Source organism: Diabrotica virgifera, chromosome 10 (assembly GCF_917563875.1).
Source record: "Diabrotica virgifera virgifera chromosome 10, PGI_DIABVI_V3a".
Lineage (NCBI taxonomy): Eukaryota > Metazoa > Arthropoda > Insecta > Coleoptera > Chrysomelidae > Diabrotica > Diabrotica virgifera.
Window position 1 is genome coordinate 141,369,404 of NC_065452.1, and position 22,845 is coordinate 141,392,248.

The 22,845-nt window shown below is 33.2% G+C and overlaps 1 protein-coding gene across 1 annotated transcript in view; it reads right to left on the reverse strand.

Moving 5' to 3' along the window:
- Nucleotides 1–22,845, reverse strand: part of LOC126893239 (tyrosine-protein kinase CSK-like) — a 138,115-nt gene that overhangs the window by 32,533 nt on the left and 82,737 nt on the right. Inside the window, exons 4-5 of the mRNA XM_050663225.1 lie at nt 14,305–14,507; nt 6,530–6,893 (exon numbers count right to left, since the gene is read on the reverse strand). Coding sequence (XP_050519182.1) covers nt 6,530–6,893; nt 14,305–14,507 — 567 coding nt within the window. The remainder of the gene's footprint in view (nt 1–6,529; nt 6,894–14,304; nt 14,508–22,845) is intronic.

Genomic DNA, 22,845 nt, shown 5'->3' on the forward strand with positions numbered 1-22,845 from the left:
TCAATTCAAGTGTAAATTTCGTTTATATCTTTTTGATAAGCAATAACATTGCTTAACAATTATGTTGTGCGTTGAGCTGCATGGACATATTTTTGGTTGGGTTGTTTTGAAAGAATTTTTTTTCTTAATGATGAGTTTGAAAAAAATATTTTTTTTGAGTACTTGGTTAATATTTAGTTTTTTCCCCACCTTTTTTTTTGAAGTTACGTTTCTTTTCAATTAGTTAGTTTAGGTTTATTTTTAGATTAATTAGAAGCGTCGGGGATTAACATTTGGTTAAGTAAGAGTATCTTTAGCTAGACTTCGCCAGAAGTTATCCCAATAGGGTTTAACTTTTTTGCTTTTGTTCTATATTCTTCAATGTGCTGTAACTATATGCTTATTTGTTTTACATACCAAATGAATAAAAAGTCTTTATTATTATTATTTTATTATTTATGTACGCCTAAAAACGATCATTGAATGAGCTACTTACTCTACGGAGCATTTGTAAATTAACACATCGAAATACACTTTGTATTCTATTTTTCATCTCATCCCTTGTTGTTGGAGGTATTTTATAAATTTCATTATTAACGTAACCCCAAAAAAATCAGTCCAGTTTATTAAATTCTGGTGATTTGGGTGGCCACCCTACTGGTCCATTGAAAAATGAAAATATCTCGAAAACTAATAATTTTAGACATAGGGAATGTTATCTAAAAATTGAAGTACGGTAATGGTACTTTTCAATAGTGATATAAAACACAAGGTGTTCCATTTAAAATTACTGAGAAAATAATGTACTTGCGTTTTGACTCACCCTGTATTTGATATAAAGAAAATTAGTAATATCAACCATTCTTGAAAATTTTGACAATACGTTAAAAAATATGGCATTAATAAACCATTGTTGTTTTGCTTATTTTTATTTATACAGGGAGTTGAACTTGTTACGATTTTCATATAAAATTGGTTATAACTTTGTAAATACCATGTATAACATAACAAACCTTTATATTTTTGTGATGGAGAAGTTAACAGGATTTCGAATTTAAAATAAAATATAGGGTGTTCCATTTAAAAAAACATAAGTTAGGTCTGCCACTGTGTTATCGAACACCCTGTAACATTCTAACTAATTTTGTAATGTGAAGCTCAAAGGTGGCTAAAATTTTTGTTATTAACTTTTATTGCGATCTATTACTATAGCGGAGCTATTGAGCTTTACCCTATTAATCAATCACCCTGTATGGACTGAAAAAATTGAAATGGTGGAAATGAAAATAAACATAGACAAAACCAAAACAATGATAATAAATAACAAAGAGGACCTAAACGACAGAGAGATAAAGTGCAATCAGATAATATTAGAAAAAGTATCAACCTATGAATACTTCGGGAGTATAATAACTGACGATGGGAAAATAGACGCTGAAATAGCAAACAGAGGAAACAAATCGACACGAATATTTTATGCCTTAAATAAACTCATACTAAGACATAAATACATACAAATGGAAGTAAAAAAGAAAGATTCATAATAAAATAACAAGACCAGTAATGAAACCAGAAATGACGCCCAAGAAAATTCTGGAAATGGGAAACACGACAAAAATTAGAAGAGGGCGTCCCTGAAAGAATTGGAGGTATCCAATACGAGGGAAAACGAAAGAAGAAATGAAACGCCCAGCCAAAAACCGAAAAGTGTGGAAAAAATGGGTGAAAGAAACCCATACTAGGACATAAAGACATACAAAAGGAAGTGAAAAGGAAGATTCGTAATACAATAACAAGACCAGTAATAACCTATGTTAGTGAAAATTGGACAATACAGAAGAAACATGAGTCAAAAATGGAAACCATGGAGATGAAACACTTAAGAAAGAACGCAGGAAAATCAAAATGGGATAGAATAAAAAATGAAAAAATAAGAAGAACGGAAATGGAGCCAATATTATATCACATTCAAAATAAACAACTAGAATGGTATGGACATGTGATAAGAATGAAACCAGAAAGGATGCCCAGGAAAATTCTGGAAATGGGAAACACGACAAAAAGGACAAGAGGGAGTTCCCAAAAGAATTCGAGGGATCAAACACAGGAGATATGAAATGCACGAGGAAAAACAAAAGAAGAAATGAAACGCCTAGCCAAAAACAGAAAAGCGTGGAAAAACTGGGTGAGAGAAACAACGGACCATAATCCGACGCCGTAATAGGTATAAGGAAAAAAGACAAGAAGAAGAAGACTTGCCATATGCATATGCCCAAAAATGCTACGACCAACAAAAAGATCTATTTATATGCTTTACAGACTTCTAAAAGGTATTTGATGAAGTAAGACACGACCTACTATTAGAACGTTTACAAGAAGTCAGTTTAGTTAGGAAAGAGATCAAACTCCTAAAAAACTTTTACTGGAGGTATAAAAGAATTCTCTGTCCTTTTTTATGGTGTTGAATCGTAGATCTTGAACGAAGATGTGTGAAGAGATTTGGAAGCATTGAAGATGTGGCTATATCGGAGTCATAAATGAGGAAGTCCACAGAGGAATGAAAAAGAACCGAGATGTACTGACCACCATCAAATCTTGAAAGTTACAATACTTCAAATGAATCCAGATATGCCCCCATACAAGCCACCCTGCAAGGAAAAATATTTAGAAAGCGAGGTCCAGGACGAAGAGAACATCCTGGCTAAAGAACGTCAGAACCTGGTTTAACACAACATAGTTTTCTTTGCATCTGTGGCTTTTCCGCGTTGCTGCAGATAAGATAAAGATTGCCATGATGATTGCCAACATTCGTACATCAAGAAGAATTTAACAAACTCTTATTGTTGTTCAATAAAAAATAAATGAATTTGTAAGTTAATGATATATAAACATTCGAGATATTTGATACAAACATTTGATCAGTTTGACCAATAAGTATGGTCTAAAACTGAACATCAAAAAGACTAAATTCATTATTGTAACAAAGAAGCTATACACCAATGTAAAGGCTATAGCGGGATAAGATGGTCAAAAATGCCCCCGCACCGATCAGCGCCGCTACTGATGTTTTCGATAAAGGATATAAAATTATGCCCTCATGCAAATTTTTATCTTCCCAGAGGTCCTAAAACCTCTTAAATCGAGAAAAGAAGAATTTTTAGGTTTTATTTTTTTGTAAGCGCAATTTTAATTTAAAAAATCTGAAAAAATTCAGGAGGATGTATATTTTGAATACAAAACAGCGTGATTTTTTTCAGATGTTTGTAATAAAAAATGAGCCCAGGAAAAAATTTAAAAATTTTCAAAAATTTTTTAGGTTATGTAAATATGATTTGGCCAACTTTTAAATAGTATTTTATTTGTGTGTTTTTTGTTAGTTCTTTTGAATGGCAGAGGCAGAATTTTTAATTTCTGAGCGGAAAGAACGAAAAAATTGAAAAAACCGTTTTTGGCTGTCGCGAGATGCATCTCGGGACAGCCAATCTTAGGATTTAGGATCCTGACTACAACAACAGAAAAAACGCTAAAAGTGTGAATTTTGTCATAAAATTTGGTATGTGGGCTTATAATAATATTTGGAACAGCTTTTCCAAATAACTTTTTTCGATATCTCTAATGCGAAGCAAATCGAATCGCATATCGAAAATTCACCCTGTTTGTGGATATATTATCAATTTGATAATTTATTGCAACTGATATAGTCGTATTTTTTATACCTAGATTCAAAATATACATTTAAAATACTGACTAATTCACTAATTTTATCATAAAAAGTTAAAATTGATTGCATTGAAGTATTGAACCAATTAATGTGTAATAATAATATATACAGAGTGAGGTTTATGTACGGAAACCCTCAATTATCTCGAAAACGGTTTGCACGATTTTTATAATTTTGGTGGGTAGGGGTTTTCTAATGCGGCCGATATTATAGTGATAATTACATTGTTGTCAGATCTTCCGTTTTTCTAAAAATCTAATATCAATTTTTTCGGCCCGGGTAGACATTATTTTACGTTCTTTGGACCATTGGGAACAAAAAAGTTCTTTTGTAATTTTTCTCTAAAGTTAATCGTTTTCGAGTTATTAACAATTTAAAACTGAAAAAAAAAATCGAATAATGATGATTTTCAAGGTTCAAAAACACAAATCAAAAATATTATTTTTGTTACTACCCAGTATACAAATTCAAGTTCAAGCCCTATTTTATCAGTTACCAATAAGCAATTTAATCTTGTTTCATTCTAAAATATTGTTTTTAGTTGTTAATGCAGCCCGATCGCCCGTCCTCTCATATGCGCTTCACTAACAATTATTAAAAAGCAATATTTTAGAATAAAACGGGCCAAAAAAGTTTATAGCTGCCGCCTAGAAGAAGGGCTTAGCTTGAATTTGGGTACTCAGCAGTTTCAAAAATAATATTTTTTATTTGTGTTTTTGAACCTTGAAAATCGTCAGTATTCGATTTTTTTCAGTTTTAAATTGTTTAGAGCTCGAAAACCATTAACTTTAGAGAAAAATTACAAAAGACCTTTTTTCTTCCCAATGATCCAAAGAATGTAAAATAATGTGTACACGGGCCGAAAAAATTGATTTTTATAATTTGTTTAAATTTTTTTTAAATACATGTAGCAATAACTCCGAAACTATGGCATTTAGGTATAGGGAATATAACATGAAAAATAATCAGTATTTCTTAAGGACTTCAAAACGCAAAAGACATACAGGGTGTGTTCCATATGAAATAAGAAAGCTCATTAGATTTCCAGAAAAACGGAAGATCTGACAATAATGTAATTATCACTATAATATCGGCTGCATTAGAAAACCCCTACCCACCAAAACCTATAAAAATCGTGCAAGATGTTTCTGAGATAATTGAGGGTTTCTATACATAAAACTCACTCTGTATATTATAATTACTATAATAATATTATATTAATACGCATTAATTGGTTCAATACTTCAATGCAATCAATTTGAACTTTTTATGATAAAATTAGTGAATTAGTCAGTATTTCGAATGTATATTTTGAATCTAAGTATGAAAAATACGACTATATTAGTTGCAATAAATTATCAAATTGATAATATACATACACAGTGTGTCGCATTTAAGACGAAGACACCCCTATATTTCGGCTATCAAAATATATACAGATTTGAAATTTGGCACAGTCATACAGGTTGATGGTTCACAATTTTTAAAATAGTCAACTGAAATTTAAATTTTAAACGCGGTCTACTGCGAATCCACAAACAGGGTGAATTTTCGATATGCGATTCGATTTGTTTCGCGTTAGAGATATCGAAAAAAGTTATTTGGAAATGCTGTTCCAAATATTATTATAAGCCCACATACCAAATTTTATGACAAAAGTCACACTATTAGTGTTTTTTCAGTTGTTGTAGTCAGGATCCTAAATCCTAAAATTGGCTGTCCCGAGATGCATCTCGAGACAGCCAAAAAGGGTTTTTTCAATTTTTTCGTTTTTTCCGCTCAGATATTAAAAATTCTGCCTCTGCCATTCAAAAGAACGACAAAAAATACACAAAAAATACTATTTAAAAGTTGGCCAAATCATATTTACATAACCTAAAATTTTTTTGAAAATTTCAAAAATTTTTCCTGGGCTCATTTTTTATTACAAAAATCTGAAAAAAATCAGGCTGTTTTGTATTCAAAATTTACATCCTCTTGAATTTTTTCAGATTTTTTAAGTTAAAATTGCGCTCACAAAAAAATAAAACCTAAAAATTCTTCTTTTCTCGATCTTTTAGTTTCTGGGAAGCTAAAAATTTGCATGAGGGCATAATTTTATATCCTTTATCGAAAACATAAGTAGCTGGGCTGATCGGTGCGGGGGCAATTTTTACCACCTTATCCCGCTATAGCCTTTAACCATAAATAATCAGCCAGTTGAAAGAGTTACGTCCTACAAATATTTAGGGGTTTGCTTCACTGATACTAATGACCAGACAAGAGAAATCAAGAGGCGAATTGAGATAGCGAGACAATCGTTTGTCAAAATGAAAAAGTTCCTATGCAGCCGGGACATAAATATAAACTTAAGAACGAGAATGTTAAGATGCTATGTTTTTCCGTTCTGCTGTACGACATGGAAGCTTGGACACTGAAAAAGATAAACATCAAAAACATTGAGGCATTCGAGATGTGGTGTTACAGGAGAATGTGGAAAATACCATGGACAGAAAGAGTAACAAATCAAGATGTTTTGCTGAAGATGGGGAAGGAATGCGAAGTCATAAAAACCATACAAACGAAAAAACTGGAGTATCTAGGCCACATAATGAGAGGAGAAAAGTACTCTCTGTTAAGACTCATAATCCAAGGAAAAATCTCGGGAAAGAGAAATGTGGGACGTAGGAGGATTTCCTGGTTGCGAAATTTAAGGGAGTGGTATGGGTGCAGTTCAATACAGTTGTTCAGAGCTGCAGCCAACAAAGTTAAGATTGCTGTGATGGTAGCCAACCTCCGATAGGAGACGGTACTGCAAGAAGAAGATATATAAAACTTAATAGTACGTACTGTTAGCTCCTGTTCGGGAATAACAAACAAATCATCTCCTTCCTTAATCACCGATGTTTTGGTATTGGAATATAAGGCTTCGTTTCCTTTAGGCAAGGTTTTCACTAATTTTGTACATAAACCATCGGCGTCGTTCTTGTAGTGTTCTATAAGTTCCTCTAAATTGTCAAAAAATTCCTCGTCATCGATTGTCAACCTATCGCTATTCGATTTTACCCTATAGTGTTCAACTTTTGATTGAAAACATACGCATAAGGTGTAATCACCAGGGAAGTTTGTGGATTCTCTAATTAGGAACAGGCCATCTGACCTTGGACGCAATAAGTTTTCAGCTTCATCACGAGATATCTTGCCATGGTACCACCTACAAAAATAGAGAAATAATAAGTAGGTATCTAAGTCAAGTTATTATATTTTCATAAAACAACATACATATTTTTATGAAATAAAAGAGAGCCGTAAGTATTCGCAATAATTTATTTTATTAATTCGAAGACTGGTTTCGCTTTCTATAATTTGCACATCATCATCAGGTCACGGCTACGGGTATACTAACTATACTTTCGACGACTAACTATACTAACTCTGACGATCGGTTTCGCTGTCTATAATTTACAGTATCATTAGATCACGGTTACAAGTATACTAACTATACTTGTAACCGTAACCTGATGATGCTGTGCAAATTATAGAAAGCGAAACCGGTCGGCGAATTAATAAAATAAATTATTTCGAATACTCTTTTATTTCATTCGCAATGAACTCGCATATACAACCCATTCAATATACATTAAGCACAACAAAATTAACGCACCACCTTAAAAATGGGACATTTTTTATGTGTCGTATTTCCTAAAACTGTTGTCCGATTTGAGTGATTTTTTTAATATGTTATTCTTCAAGAATATCGATGTAATAATATTGTTGCTAAACATGCAAGTGTCATTGTATACCGGGTGTAACAATGATAGTGTGTTTTTTGCTCAAAGTTCGGAACACCCTGTGGAATATTCCAGCTTATACAAAATATTAAAATTAAAACTCAACTATAGCCTTAGGCTTTCTTAACAGTTTGCTTTTTGATTCATTCATTTATGTTGGATAATAAAAAAGTTAGGTACTTTAACAACTAGGAACGTTCTTCATCAATACAGGGTGTTTCTAAATAAGTGCGACAAACTTTAAGGGGCAATTCTGCATGAAAAAATATTGACCGTTTACTTTATAAACATATGTCCGCAAATGCTTCGTTTCCGAGATATGGGATGTTGAATTTTTTCTTACAAACTGACGATTTATTTATTGCTCTAAAACCGGTTGAGATATGCAAATGAAATTAGGTAGGTTTTAAGAGATATTTGTTACGCATTTTTGACATACAACTCAGAATTTTACATTCACCATTGGTGTGCATACGGGTAATGAAGAATTTGCGACAGTATGTCTATAAAGCAAACGGTCATTATTTTTTCATGCAGAATTACCCCTTAAAGTTTGTCGCCCTGATTTAGAAACACCCTGTATTGATGAAGAACGTTGCTAGTTGTTAATGTACCTAACTCTTTTATTATCCAACATAAGCGAATGAATCAAAAAGCAAAATGTTAAGAAAACCTAAGGCTACAGTGGAGTTTTAATTTCAATATTTTATATACGCTGGAATATTCCACAGGGTGTTCCGAACTTTGAGGAAAAAACACACTATCATTGTTACATTCGGTATACATTGACACTTACCTGTCTAGCAACAATATTATTACATCGATATTCTTGAATAATAAAGCTATAACATATTAAAAAATCACTCAAATCGGACAACAGGTTTAGGAAATACGAGACATCAAAATGCCCCATTGTTAAGGTGGTGCGTTAATTTTGATGCTTATTGTATCCCTTGATACCAGGGAAGGCGAAGCAAAGATATATAAAATAGCCAAACAGAGAGCAAAGAAAGCAAGAGATTTTAATCAGATTAGATGTATCCGAGATGAAAATAATAAAATACTAATTCACGAAAAGGATGTCAAAAAGAGATGGAGAAAGTATTTTGACAGTTTATTAAATGAAGAATTTGACAGACAGCCTGTGGAGTTAAACGGATGATTACTTTTGTATCTTAGTAGCGGTAATCATATCGAGAATCGTATTTCTCAGTAGGTAGGTATTTTGTATAGGTATTCCGATATAATAACGACCTTCACGAAGTACGAAGTAATCAGAGTAATCAAAGTAGATACAATAGTCGTTACTCGCTCTGATACGATTGGTACGAAGTAATCAGAGTAATAAGTAGAAACAATAGTCGCTACTCTTTCTAATACGATTGGTACGAAATAACGAAGTAATCAGAGTAATCAAAGTAACGATTTGGCTCTATGTATAGTAATCGTTACTTTCGGTATTCGTAAGTAACGAGTACTTTGTAACGAATAGTTACTTTTTCAACATCACTAATCCACTGCAGACGACTGTGTACTACTTAGTTCCCGACTGTCAAACTGACTGTCATCATCAAAAGAAGGTGTATTTTTGTGAATACCGTGTAAAATATACATAGAAAGCATAGTTTGAAAGGAATAATTTATTACACAAATATGTATGTTATTTATTAACAACTTTTAAAAAAAAGGTTTGTACCTTTGTACAATGGCCTCCCCTTTAGCGGGAATCAACTCTTCCATATATTGTTGGCGATTCAAATTTACACGAAATATTTACTATACTTTATCAGTATTTAATTACATTTTTCACCAAATTGAAAAAAAAACATAAGTAATTTGTTAATAAAAATAATTTAAAGATTTATATAATTTTATATTTACTTGGTTTAGATGTATGACGTTTATTATTGTAAAAATTTCAAATAAAAATTCTTTAGAAAGTTTGTTAATCCTAAAACTATAAGAAGTATTCACTTCTGTTGGCACTCGCAAGTGCCACGCTCTATTTTTTTATTTTTCGTTTACATTGTAATTATATATTATAAAATAATAATAATAAACACTCTTATCACTAGCACCTATTTCTTCTGCAACTTTCGACCACAATGTCCTTTGAACATCGCGTGAATGATATCTTGTGTCTTTCACGTTTTGTCCCACAACGGAGACTTTTCATAAACGGCACTAATCAGTTTTTCGTTATCCATTTCCATATCGACAATAACACAATTATCGAAAATTAATACAATATCAAAAATACCTGCACATATATTTATTCCAAACCAATGTAGCATCAACATGCGATTACCAGCGACTAATCCCATTCTAGAGGGATCAGTCGCTTGTGGTCGGCCGAGCCCGGTCGCTCAAAGTCGTTTGCAGTGGACGTTGTTTAGTTACCTTTTATTTGTTAGGATTAGTCGCTTCTATACGGGCGTATACGCGCTACCTTTGAGTCGCGCGACTACGCTTCCAATGGACGATCGACCTTAGTATTTATGTTTGTGTTTTTCACTTATTTCTAGTTGAGACACATACTACATACACTAATAGTCTAAGAGCTAGAGCCGAAAAATCATCGTCATAAGTAATATGGAGTTTGGCATGTGAAATGTGTCTATTGTATATTGATAATTATGACCCCTTTCAGGCTGACACCTCAGTGGATACAGGAAGTAGCAATAATGGATGAAAGGGGAAAGTTAGTGTAGTCTTTAAAGGTTTTCACCTCCTATTTTGTTAAACCTCCATCGATTTGCATGAAAATTGGTGACTAGTTAGAACATACTTCAGGAAATAAAAATGATTTGGTGCCAACTTGCACTTTTACCCTGGGGGTGGATACCACCCCTTCTCGGGGGTGAAAACGATTTTATTAAAAATAACCCCACAAATTGATACAGGGACAAATTATAAGTAAAATTTGTTGTATCATGTTATTAAAATAAATCAATACTTTTTGAGTTATAAAAGATCAAAGATTTGTCTGTTTAAGAGCACATGCGTGAAGTTACGGATGATAAAAAGAACATATTAATTAATTGTATGTTACTAAAATATTATTTTTATATTAAAAAACAATGTTAAAAAACGATACACTGTACCTGGCGTTTTTAGATATGAAAAAGGCGTTTGACATGGTCAATAGAGAAGGAATATGGCAAAGCCTGATAAACAAGGAAGTAGATGAAGAACTTGTAAGTGTAATAAAGAGTTTGTATGCCAACATAAAAAACCAGGTCAGGACAAGTAACTTAATCTCCGGCGAATTTTCTAATAACGACGGGGTTAGACAAGGTGGAGTGTTGAGCCCACTGTTATTTATTTCCGTTATGGATGAAGTTATTAAAAAGTGTATAGAAATTTGCAACAAATAAAAATTGAAGCCTGTGCATTTGCTGATGACATTGTATTAGTTGCAAGAACTGAAAAGGCTCTCGCAGATAACATTAGAATCTGGGCTGAAGAACTAAAAAACTACAACTTAATAATAAATATGGAGAAAACTAAAGTAATGACAATAGCCAACAAAGAAGCAACTGTAAATATTGAAATCGAAGGGCAAAAAATCGTGCAAGTAGACCTCTTTAAGTATTTGGAAATAATGTTAAACAACAAAGGAACACAAGAAGATGAAATTGGAAACAGAATAAAATTGGCAACGAGAACTTATTATTCACTGTATAAAAATTTCCTAAACAAAAAAGAAATATCGAGGAAAACCAAAATGACAGTATATAAAACTGTATATATGCCAATTACAATATATGGAGCAGAAAACTGGGTACTTAATGACAGACAAAGAAAAAGATTACAAGCTACAGAAATGAGATACTTAAGAAAAGTGGTGGGAGCAAGAAGATTAGACAAAAGAAGAAACGAAGATATAAGACATGAATTACAGGTAAAATCGCTCAACGAAAAAGTTGAAGAAAAGAAGTTAAAACGGGCTGGACACATGATAAGAATGAGTGGTGAGAGTCAAGTGAAAATGACATGGGAGGCCAAAGCAGTGGGTAAAAGCACGAGGGGCAGACCAAGGAAAAGCTGGAACACTAGTGTAAACGAAATACTCAAGAAAAGAGGAACATCGTGGCAAGAAGCAAAAGTTTTAGCAGCAGATAGGAAGAAGTGGCGTAAATTTGCAGAGAGTATTATATAAAGGAGGAATCCTCGACACCTAATGGTAAAAGAGGCAACCGATTATGTATGTATGTATGTATGTATGTATTTTTATATTATTTCGATATTTTAAATTTAGCAAAAGTGTATTCGAATATGTCAAATGTACCCATTATTGGACACCCCAAGTTTCTGGACATATTCAGTTTATAATGAAAAAAAAACATTCAATTAAATATCGAAATAATATAAAAGTAATATTTTACTAACATGTACAATTAATTACCATGTTCTTTTTATCATCCGTAACTTCACGCATATGCTCTTAACAGACAAATCTTTGATCTTTAATAACTCAAAAAAGTATTGATTTATTTTAATAACATGATATAACAAATTTTACTTAAAATTTGTCCCTTTATCGATTTGTGGGGCTATTTTTAATAAAATAGTTTTCACCCGCGGGAAGGGGTGGTATTCACCACCAGGGTAAAAGTGCAAGTGGCACCAAATCAGTTTTGTTTCTTGAGGTATGCTCTAACTAGTCACCAATTTTCATGCAAATCGATGGAGGTTTAACAAAATAGGAGGTGAAAACCTTTAATGACTGCACTAACTTTCCCCTTTCATCCCTTATTGCTACTTTCTGTATCCACTGAGGTGTCAGCCTGAAAGAGGTCATAATTGTCAATATACTGTGACGAATTTCTAACTGAGACCGGTCCTGCCCCTAGCAGTCAACAAACAACAGCGACACGTCATCGCCGAGTAATAGAGAGATATTGCAAATTTAACACAGCCTACGTTGCGCTATTTACACCGCGCTATGTTGACAGAATTGACATTTCTCAGACGTTTCATAAATGCAGATATTGCTTAACATTTTGGTTGCGGTATTTTACGGCTCGATTAAGATTAGTTGTTGTTTATCTAATTTGTACTCAACATCCAGAATTTAATTTAGATGGAAGAAAGGTTTGTATTTTCTTCCAAATATCGAGCAAGAGAAACAAATGATCCTTGAATCCTTGATCCTCTTCATGTTTTCCTGATCTAACGTAAAATTTTCTGGAGAAGTCAATGGATTTTGACATAAAACTTGTTTTAATAAACACAAATCGTCATCAGACGTAAATCTACTTTGCTACTGTCTGAGGTACCCATTTTAGCAAATTATTACGAATAAATTTGGTTTAAATGAAAGGTAAACAACAAACATAACCTGAAAACAAAATAGCGCAACGAATACCGCACAGCGTAACGACTCCCCTAATAACGGCAGGCCGTATTTCCAATAACGCAGCATAAGCTAGATATCACATCTGCGCATGCTCTACTGTCAAAATAACGCGTGCTGTAATACAGCAAGTGCAAAAAAGACTCAGCAATATCTCTCTAATGTCTCCGCTAATCCAAAGTTTCCCGATGATAGGCGGAGACCTGCCTCAGGCCTTCCAAATGTTCTCGAAGCAGAGCCGTATCTATATAAGCGGATGATTTTTAAGCAGCAGTCAGTCAGTCAATGAACGAGCCGCGACGCGTGATATAATTGTATTCGAATCGGATTTAGTGAAATGTATTTATTAGTTATCGGAATTATTATGTTTAGTTAATTAAATCATAAATTTGAGTTGTAAATAAATTAGATGTGTTAGTTGGTGTTATTTGTAATTATTAAATAAATAAGCGACGTAAATAAAATAATATAAGTAAGTCTTCCTTTATTTAAATTAGTGCCTAAAAATATAAATAAATAAAATAGTAGAGTCAACCGCGTAAAAAGACAGATTTATAACAATACAATGGACACATTTCACAGGAAAAACTCCATATTACTTATGACGATGATTTTTCGGCTCTAGCTCTCCGTCTATAACTACTTATTTTTGTGTTTAAAAACTTTATTCGCTTCGACTAGAGATGGACTTCTTACAATACTAAATAATTTTAAAAAGTTACGAAAGATGGGAGATCTAACCAAATGGCATGCTAGTATATACCGGGTGGTGAATTGGAACACGGGCCATAGGAAACTCAATGTAAAATTCTAAACTGTTGAATTCCTACTTCCCTAATTATTTTACATCAAAAGACATTAGAAACTATTTGTAGAGGATTGAAATCTGTATTGAAAACGACTGTTAATATTGTTCTACAAACAATAATTATTCAAAATTTTGTAAAAATATAATACAATTTTCAGAGAAATACGCCAAAGTTACGCCACACACACTGCAATAATGTGTATAAGATTGCATTCGGTGACAATGAATTTATTATATTAACAATTTGAACTGTCAATTTCTTTATTTATTTTATCATTTATTCTTTAAAACACAATAAAGTTGATCAGATACCCTCAGTTAAGGAGAAAGTATTAATAATAAAGATATTTTCTTTAGTCAATAGTGTGCTCACTGTCAGTTAAATAGTAACGTGTGGCCTAACATGCCCACACATACCTACTGCGGTAATTACATTATATTTTTCAAAATTTTGGAATGTGTTTAAATCGTACAACAATTGTAACTTCTGTTTTTAATACAGATTTCAATCCTCTACAAATAACTTCTCATGACTTTTGATGTAACATAATTAGGGAAGCAGGAATTCAACAGTTTAAAATTCTACATTGAGTTTCCTATGGCCCGTTTTCCGATTCACCACCCTGTATAATACCTCGACATTATACAAAAATTTGTTAATACTTACGAGGAAAAGGCATACTTTGAACTGGACCTCAAAGGACTTTGTACATTATTAACATTAACGTCATGTTCACTATTACCAATTTGATTTCTAAAATTAACGGCATCAGGAGAAGTTGTATTCATATTATTTTGCCGCATAAGTAAATTGCACTGGTGTACTACATTGTTATCCATTTGTTGTTGTGGTAGTGCTTGTGGTGCCATCTGCAAAATATATCTATTAAACCACAAATGACGAGGGACTTCCTGATGTAAATGTTTTATCAAACTTATAAATGGTTGTTACACTTATATAAAGAAAGTACAGGTGATTACTGATTACAGATAAAAAATATTTTATAACTTTTGCTAAATATAAAATAATTTGTGAAATATTCATTAATTTAATATTATTTGTTGTTAATAAATTACGCGAAAATGTTGTTTTTGTTAATTTTGGGTGAAGTTTAATTTATATTGGAATTACATTTAAAAGGTTTTTGTGACTGTGCTACTCAGTGATAATATTAATAGCTATCGGAAATGACAGGTCAAGCAATATTTCTATTTTTAGTAAGTTTAGTTATAAATATGCAATACCACAAAATTATAGCGAAGTTGTAAATAATTATTTATATAAATATAGGCGAACGGTTTACCACTAAAACGAGATTTAGGGTTTAGTAGACCAGGACATTTAGCACTAAAAACACCGGAATAAATCGATTTTTAAATACAGCACCTAAAAAATTGCAACATTTTGTAATTGTGGTCAGGATGATGTCAGGAAAAAAGTTTACCATAGAAAATGGGTGGAAATGCATAGATGCATTTTTAAGTGCATAAAATGCATTCAAAAGTGCATAAACATGTCAAAATAAGCATAGTAAGGGTCAGATTTTGGGACATCTTGGATATTAAAGCACCCTAAGTAACGCACAACTGAATGTGGCTGAATTTTTATGTTTGTGGGTCACAGTGTTGCCATGCTGTTTTCTATATATTTCTTTCATAATTTCAATCAATGTTAAATGTACCTACAAGAATAATAGAATAATAACGTTTACTTCTCCGTCATTATACTAGGTAAAATGACAAATGAGGTGTCAAATGAAAGCTTATAATCCAAGGATAGTACTAAATGTGAGAAATTAGACCTAGATTGTCTGTCCCTCAAAAAATAAGCGTTATATTGGGGATTTCTAATGTTGACATTAAAAGTTGTACTATTTTTTTTTTCTATAAAACATTTTGATCTAAAACTTACCAGAAAACTTCTTTGTACTCTTTACTTTAAAATAAACGTGATTGAGAAGCTAAATTTTAAACTTCGTCACACAACTTTTGCGATTAAACTTTGCAATGCACAAATCCGCACCTTTTTCTTTGAAAAATTCATAACTTTTATCATGATAAGAATAAAAACTTGAGGCAGATACCTTTGTCTTCAGAAATGTTACAGCTATATAGTGTAAAAATTTCAGAAAAAAATATTAAAATGGAACAGAGTTGTAGCGAGGCAAACGCAAAAAAACGTGATTTCTTTTTTTTTTTATTTTTAGGTTAAAATTGCGATTTTGACAATGTTCCCCCACATAAAATTCAAAATAAACTTCATTTTCGTTTTCAGCACCCTCGAAAATATAAAGTATGAATAAAATTAGCCACTCATCCCTCTGTGGTCAGTATCTCGAAAACTAAGAGCTTTTTTGAGGGTGTCACGCTCGTGTATAATATCACAAAAATTGTAACGTGATAATATGAAAAAATAGAGGATACGGCAACGATGTCACAAGTGATGGTCGGATCGAACGCCAATATCTACACAGACATATTAGGGTGCTTTAATATCCAAGATGTCCAGATTTTGTTACTCGGGGATTTTTGAGGTGGCTGAACACGTCTACGCCATCAGAACCAGAACCGACATTCGGAGCATCTGGCATCCAGGGCCACTGCTAAGGCACCCCAAGTAGCACAATAAAAACATTTTAGTTTTATTTAAGGTTTATAAAGGTTTTATTGTGGTAACTAAGAAGATAATGGTTTTAAAGATATATATATATAGATATATATATATATATATTCGGTTTCATAACGTCTTACGACGTTCTCCGACTCCCAAACGCCACTGTATTATGTCCTGAGTTAGGCCTTCATTTAGATTTCGAGCACTAATCGCTTTCCTAACTCCCAGATTCCAGCTCTGTGGTGGTCTTCCTCGTTTTTTCTTCTTTGGGGGTTGCCACATCATAGTTTTTTTAGGCAATCTTTCGTGCCCCATTCGGCTCACATGCCCATACCATATGAGCTGTTTTCTTTCAATATCCTCAACTATAGTGCCCTCTACACCCATTTTTTGTTTTATTACTTCATTCCTTATTCTTTCGGCTCTTGATATTCTCATCGATCTTCTGATGACATCCATTTCCGTGGCTTCGACCTTTTTCTTATATTTCTCCATGTCTCGGCTCCATAAAGTAGGCTAGTTTTAACCATTGTCTCATATATGTTCCATTTTCTTTTCTTTGATATTTCTTTACTCCATAGAACTCCATTTAGACATGCTATAGCTCTTCGTGCTTGTATGATTCGATGTTCTATTTCTCGTTCGTCTTTTCCACTACGGTCGAAGATGACGCCCAGGTATTTATATTCGTCACATGGATTTATTTTTTGATTGTCTTCGATATCGAGTTGTTCGGCTTCAGCGCCAATTGAGAGGTATTTAGTCTTTTCTAAATTGATATTTAATCCCCATTTCTGGTATTCTTCAATTAGCTTTCTAAGCATATATTCCATGTCGTCTTTGTCATTTGAGATCACCACCTGATCATCTGCAAACTGTAAAGTATATCGTCGGCTTACTGCCAAAACCCACTAACTCCACTTTTTGTCAATTCTGAGTTAAGTACGCCTTTGTACTTAATAATTATCAAAGAATGTACTGATGAAACCAGACACGTCCAGACAGATTTTAAATGTGAGAAACAGAAGGGTCTCAAAACAACTAACTCCAATGATGACACTTTTATTCAGCCAAAAACAGATATGTGCAGTTGTCTGTTAAAATAAAATAATATTTTATCATTTACAATATTATAGTTCTGCCAAAACCAGACAAGTGCAAGTTAAGTTATTTTCACTGTACTATTTCGGTATATTTCATGATAACTGTCTTTAGTTCTCAGCGTAATACGATATTGCACGTAGATAATTCGGTAGGTATTTAGAAATTTGCAGATATGCAATTCTTCTCCAGTAAATGTCTGGACTTGTCGGCGCCCATGTGTCTTCAATTTTAAACATTTTAAACATAGATAGATTTATTTTGTGTTACAGTTGGTGAATTTTTTTGTTAATTTGTGGAAAAGTTTTATTAGTTAAAAATGTCTTCCCGTTGTTCTCGTATATTAAGCATGGCATTAGAAGCTGAATTACTTAATGGTAAGTGTTGATAATAATATCAGGTTTTTATTTTAATATCGGTATTTACGTTTTTTTATTAGACGATGGAATGGTGGTAGATGGCAACTTGTGTGCTAATTTAGACACTGATGTTATCGATAATAATTTGTTACAATCAAAAAAAGAGGAAACTGTCGAATTATCTCCATTTGGAATACCAATAGGTTTAAATAGCTCGAGTATTACGACAGAATCTGGTTTCGATGATTTAGACCTCGACAAAGAAAGAGAAATTAATGATTTGGCGATGGTTTTAGATGATTCTGATTGCTCCATAAAAGACAAAGATTATGTGCCTGTATCAGACAGCTCATTGGAAATAAGTAGTTTGGAAGCAAGTAAGTTTTTTTTTCCATTTTCTTAGTTCCATGGCTCGTTGAGTAACTCGTTGAGTTTATTCGCGGATTTTTGCGTCAATAAGTTTGTATGGGCAAAACATATTGGTTATAAACCTTTCGCTTGAGACACATGGGAATTGAACTTTTTAGAATATGGCTTAGCTTGCTAAATGTTGCACAAGCTAAGCCTATTGGCCTCTATATTTCATGTGTTTGATTGTCTCTGCTTATTTTCATCTCGTGTCCCAGATATTTGTCTGTTTGTTGTATGGTATTTTTTTAGTAAATTTTAGTAAATAGAGATTTGTTTTCGTTTGCAAATTTAAGGTCTTTCTTGGTATTTTACTGAATAATTTTAATTTTAGGTAGTTCAGAGGGTAACCTTACCCTAAATAATACTTTGCCGAAAGATGTTACACAATCAATTACACGCTGGAAAAAATGTGACCCCAGAAAATGGAAGAAGAACATTAAAAAACGTCAAAAACTTGAAGCCAAGACACCTAAATCGATTGATTGCAGTAAATGCCGCTTCAGATGTACAGACAAATTCTCTCAAGATGCGAGAAGCGTGATCTGTGCAAATTACTGGTCGACTGATTTTAACCGTCGAAAAGATTTCATTTTAAGTAAAGTTGAAAGCCATGTTCCTGAACGAAGAAGAGCAAAAGCAGGAAGTGTTAAGAAACAACGAGCAGATTCTAAAAAATATTTTCTTGAACTTGACAATCATAGAATAAGAGTCTGTAAAGACTTTTTTATAAAAACACTTTGTGTATGCAAAGACGTTGTTGAACATGCCTTCAGGTTTAAAGGAGAAGGAGGTTTATTTGTTGGCAATGACAAAAGGGGTAAAAATGTACCCCATAATAAAACAGCTGATTCTGATTTAGAAGTCGTTAAAAAACACATTGAAAGCTTTCCCACTATGGAATCCCACTATACTAGACAATCTACGAAGATGCAGTACCTTGACTGCAAATTGAGTATTGCAAAAATGTACAGCTTGTATAAAGAGATGTGCGAAAATGAGAATCTAACGCCGGTTTCCCAAATAACTTATAGAAGAGTATTCTGCAACAATTATAATATGTCTTTTTTCACACCTAAAAAAGATCAATGTCAGATATGTGCCAAATATAAGACAGCTGATTTGGAGAAAAGGAAGGAATTGGAAGAGAATTACGAAAGTCACATTATGCGAAAGAACGATTGTTACAGGGCCAAAATGGAAGATAAAGAAAGAGCACATAGAGAGAGTAACTTTATGTGCTGCACTTTTGATCTGCAATGCGTATTACAGATTCCAAGTAGCGATGTAAGTCCGATGTATTATAGCCGTAAGATTTGTACTTAAACTTAACGGTGTATGAGTTGGCAATACCCAACAACTCATACTGCTTTTCATGGACCGAGCTAAATGGAAAAAGAGGAAGCCTGGAAATCGGCACGTGTCTATTAAAGTATATCGATAAACTCTCGACAGATATTACTGAACTTTCTCTTTTCTCTGACACTTGCAGCGGACAGAACCGCAATCAGAATATTAGTGCCTTGCTTTTGTATTTAGTACAAACAAATCCCAACTTATCTGTGATAGAACAAAAATTTCTCGAGAGTGGACATAGTTACATGGAGGTAGACAGCATGCATAGTGCTATAGAAAAGGCGCAAAAGTATGTTCCAGTTTACACCATGCATGATTGGCTTAATATTTTCCGTATGGCAAGGACGTGTAGATCTGGCAAGAAACCGTATATTGTAGAAGAACTGAAGTATAAGGACTTTTTTGACTTAGAGGCCCTGTCAAAACTAATAATGAAAAATCGAACAAAAAATACAAATGGAGAAAAAGTTAACTGGCTACAAGTAAAATGCTTGAAATATTTAAAATCCAAACCAGGCATTGTGTTGTACAGGTACGATCACAGTTCGGAATACAAAGAAATAAAAATTTTTGGTAAAGGTCGTCCTCTTAATCTGAGAGAAATAGATTTTAAAAAGGCATACTCCAAACCTCGGCCCATCAGTTAAAAAAAAACAGGATCTATTAAAACTGTGCAAAACAGGAGTCATTCCAGATGAATTTCATCAATACTATAAGTCGTTACCGACCTCGAACGACATCGAAGACAGTATACCTGAGCCTGATATGGAGGACAGTGATGATCAAAGCGACCTGGAAGTTGACTAAATTTGTACAGCCAAAACCCGACAAGTGCCGGAAAAAAATGTTTTTTTACTTTTTTTTAACTTCTGCTTCATTTTAATAATTTTTTTTACAAAATGTTTTGTTTATAATGTTATTTACTTTAATATTTTTCAGTCATTAAATCATTTTTAAATTTACACGATTTTTCATTTCAAATTAAAGTTTAAAACGTAGATTTCTCAAAACTTTAAAAAGTGGAGTTAGTTGGTTTTGGCAGTAAGCCGACGATATATGCAATCCTGATCGTTCAATTGTATACCCATTCCTTTCACTTTCCTTTTCCATTGTTTTAGAGCTGCAGAGATATAAATCTTAAACAAAGTCGGAGAGATACAACATCCCTGTCTGAGACCCTTAGTAACTGCAAACTTTTCAGCTAAGACGTTTCCGAATTTCATTTGGGAGTTTGAACCGTAATATAGATCTTTGAGAGCACTAACCAATGTTTGATGTATGTTTGATGTGCCCAGGACTTCCCATAGTTTATTTAGCGGGACTGTGTCATATGCCTTCTCAAGATCTACAAAAGTCATATGTAACTCTCTATTTGTCACAACTTTCTTTTCTATAATTTGTTTAAGACAAAATATGTTATCTGTACATGAACGACCTGCTCTAAATCCTCCTTGTTCTTCGTCTTCAGACGATTGATAATCTTCCTCTATCAGGTCCCGTAGTATTCGACCATATAGCCGACTCATTGAACTTGTGATCGATATCCCTCTATAGTTTTTACAATTTCTCCTGTCACCTTTTTTTATATATTGGAGTCATATATGCTGTTTTCCATTCATCTGGCGTTGGATGGCCATTAATATATTCGTTAAATATCCCAGTGATCATTCTGTGTAATTTCTCTGAGCCATTCTTTATTAGTTCCGTAGTTACTCCCTCTGGTCCGCTTGCTTTCCCATTCTTCATCCCTGCTATAGCTTTTTGAACTCTGTTGATATCTATGGTAATATGCTCTCCCAGAATTTCGATTCTTGATGAATTCATATGTTCTTTAAATTCGTCTCTGTTCTCATTTAATAGATGTTTGTAGTAATGTGTCCAATCTTCGGGATTTATGGAATTTAGAATCACTTTCTCGTTAGTCGGCTTCTTAACAGAGTTTATAAACTTCCAAGCCTCAGTGCATTGTCGTCCTCCAATATAAGATTCTATCTCTCTGCATTTCCTGTCCCATGTCTCATTTTTGGAGGTCATAATAAATTATCTTTCTAGTTTTCTTCTTCATTTCATTGTATCGGTCTTTGTCTGCGTCACATTTTGTACTCAACCATTTATGGTATAATCTTTTCTTTTCTGTTACCGCTTTTTCGACGTCTTCATTTTACCAAAGCTTGTTACTAATTTTATTTTGTTTGATTCCTAAGACCTCCTGTGCTGTTTGATGAATACTTGATATTATGTTCTCATATATGTATTTGGTATTTGTTAGTGTTTCGTCAAGTTTGGAGTCCATTCGAGTCTTATATAGTGTACGGGTACTCTCATGAATTAAACTGGACAGATTGTATTGAGGAAGTTCAATTCTTTCTAAAAGCTGTTCGTCTTGGCTTGGTGAGACACTTTCGTTTAATCTATATGGGAAAACAATTTTCGCCCTGACCATGTGGTGATCCGATCCGCATACTGCTCCTCTCATAGCTCTAATATCACTAATGAGTATTTGTGAATTTTGTTTAACTATCACGTAATCTATTATAGACTTAAGATTCCTTCTTGGTTGAAACCATGTATATTTATGTATGTTTTTGTGGCAGTAATATCCATTAGTTATTTCGAGTCTATTACTTTCACACAGATTAATAAGTCTTTCTCTGTTATCATTTACGACGTCTTCTCCATAAGGTCCAATTACATTGTTGTGGCGCTTGTTTCCTGTTCTTCCATTAAAATCGCCTAATAAAAATATTTCTCGGTTATTTCCAATCCTCGTGATAACTTCGTTTAATTTTGCAAAGAATTCGTCTTTTATGGTTACATTCTCATCCTCTGAGGGAGCATATATTGCTAGTATTGTTGTTTTTTTATGGTGTAGGGTCATATTTACTTGCAGGATATTTTCATCTATTGCAGTCCAGCTGGTTATTTTCCTTTTAAACTTTTTATGATAGTCTCCTATCATTACTGATCCAACGCCCTTCTTCTTTGTTTCAGTGAGGGTCACTATGTTGAGGCCAAGTTGTTTTATTTCTTTGATGATCTCTTCAGTTTTACCCCTTATTCCTTGTACATTCCATGTACCTATCATCATGGTCCTTTTTCGTAGCCGTTTTCGCCTTTGTTTAGATCCGTTTTAAAGTTACCTTGTAGATATACTGCCAGAACTTTAAAACTGTTAAGCATTTGTCACTAGTTTTAAAGTATCTAATAAGAGTATCAAATAAGACTAATTAACCTTAATACATAATTTGTCTTATTGTAGTTTTAAAATGGTTTATTCTCAGTTCACTTTAAAACTAATCAGTTTTATGAAGAACTTCCGGACTGTTTGGTTTTATTAGATTCTAGTTTGTTACCTTTTAGTTTTATTGCA